General features: G+C 65.8%; 1 protein-coding gene across 1 annotated transcript; it reads right to left on the reverse strand.

The window, feature by feature from the left end:
• Positions 1–434: 434 nt before the first annotated feature.
• NEUROG1 (neurogenin 1) lies at positions 435–1,169 on the reverse strand. The gene has a single exon (XM_065875430.1). It carries the CDS (start codon positions 1,167–1,169, stop codon positions 435–437), a length of 735 nt encoding a protein of 244 aa, XP_065731502.1.
• Between the last annotated feature and the right edge of the window lie 273 nt (positions 1,170–1,442).

The raw sequence follows: 1,442 nt of genomic DNA on the forward strand, positions 1-1,442 counted from the left end.
TCATTGTATTGTCAGCCGGCTCAAACCGAATTTTCATGCTCGTTTTTCTTCATTAGAGTTCTACAAATTGTAAAATTGACTTTTCACCTCGTCTTCAGGGACTGATCTGTCCCTTTTCTAAATCACACTGAAGTGGTGGCTGGGGTCAGCTCTGAGCCAGCCACAAAGGAGGTTTTGTGGTGTTCAGAAAGTGCAAAAGGAAAGGCCGTCTAGGGGCGGGCAGGAGGGGCCCGGGGCTGAGGGCTGGAGAAACAGACTAAGGGGCAGCCACTGCGAGGGTGCAGCGACCTAACAAGCGGCTCAGGTATCCCCTACCCCTTTAAAGCTCCCGTTTCTTCCTCTGCCTGGACCTGGGGTCCCAAGGCCACAACTGGGCCCCCACCTACTGTCCGTCGCCTGGGGGAGGGGGACGGTAACGGTATTCAAAAGGGGCCCTAGTGGTAAGGGATGAAACAGGGCGTCGTGTGGAGCAAGTCTTTGGGCAGGCCCGGGAAGGAAAAAAGGGGGTCGCCAGGGCCATAGGTGAAGTCTTCGGAGGCGGCGGGGCTACTGGGGTCAGAGAGTGGCGAGGCGGCAGCGGCGCAGGGGGAGGCGGCGGCCCCGGAGCCCCAGGACTCCGCGTCGCTGGCGGGGCTCGGGGGCCCGGGGAGGCAGGGGGCACACTGCGGCGGCAGGAGGCGCTCTCGGGCACCACCCCCGGGCAGCCCCTGGTCGGCCAGGCGCAGAGTCTCGGCCAAAGCCCAGATGTAGTTGTAGGCGAAGCGCAGCGTCTCGATCTTGGTGAGCTTGGTGTCGTCGGGGAAGGAGGGCAGCACGCTGCGCAGCGCGTCCAGCGCCGCGTTCAAGTTGTGCATGCGGTTGCGCTCGCGGTCGTTGGCCTTGACGCGTCGGCTCCTGCGCAGAGAGTGCAGCAGCGCCTCGGAGCGCACCCGCGCGCGGCCCCTGCGCCGACGCCGCTCCTGCTCGTCGTCCTGCGCACGAGGAGTGTCCGACGCCCCGGCAATCCCGGGTGAGCCCTTGCGGGCCGTCATGGGCGGCCCCGAGGCGGACGTGGGCTGTTGGAGCCTGGCACAGTCCTCCTCGTCGGTGAGGAAGCCGGACAGGTCGCTGGTGCTGCTGCTGCTGGCGCAGTCGAGGTCCGAGAGGCAGGTCTCCAGAGGGGCTGGCATCGTGGCGTTGTGCAGGACCGATGGACAGCTAAGAGGGCGCTTAGAGGGCAGGAGCCCGGGCTGAGGGCAGGGCCGTCGGGGCGCACTTACGTTCCGGATGGCCCGGGTCTACTCTGTGCCGGCTGCGGGCGCCAAGGGCTGGAAGGGCGCAGGGGCGCACCGGGAACTTGGCCTCAACTCCTCGCCTCGCCTGCAGGGGCCACGCTCCCGCCGGTCTCCCGAGTGATCTCGCCGGCGATCAGATCAGCTCGTGTGAGTACCGAGTGTGGCACA

This window comes from Phocoena phocoena, chromosome 3, assembly GCF_963924675.1.
Source record: "Phocoena phocoena chromosome 3, mPhoPho1.1, whole genome shotgun sequence".
Taxonomy (NCBI): Eukaryota; Metazoa; Chordata; class Mammalia; order Artiodactyla; family Phocoenidae; genus Phocoena; species Phocoena phocoena.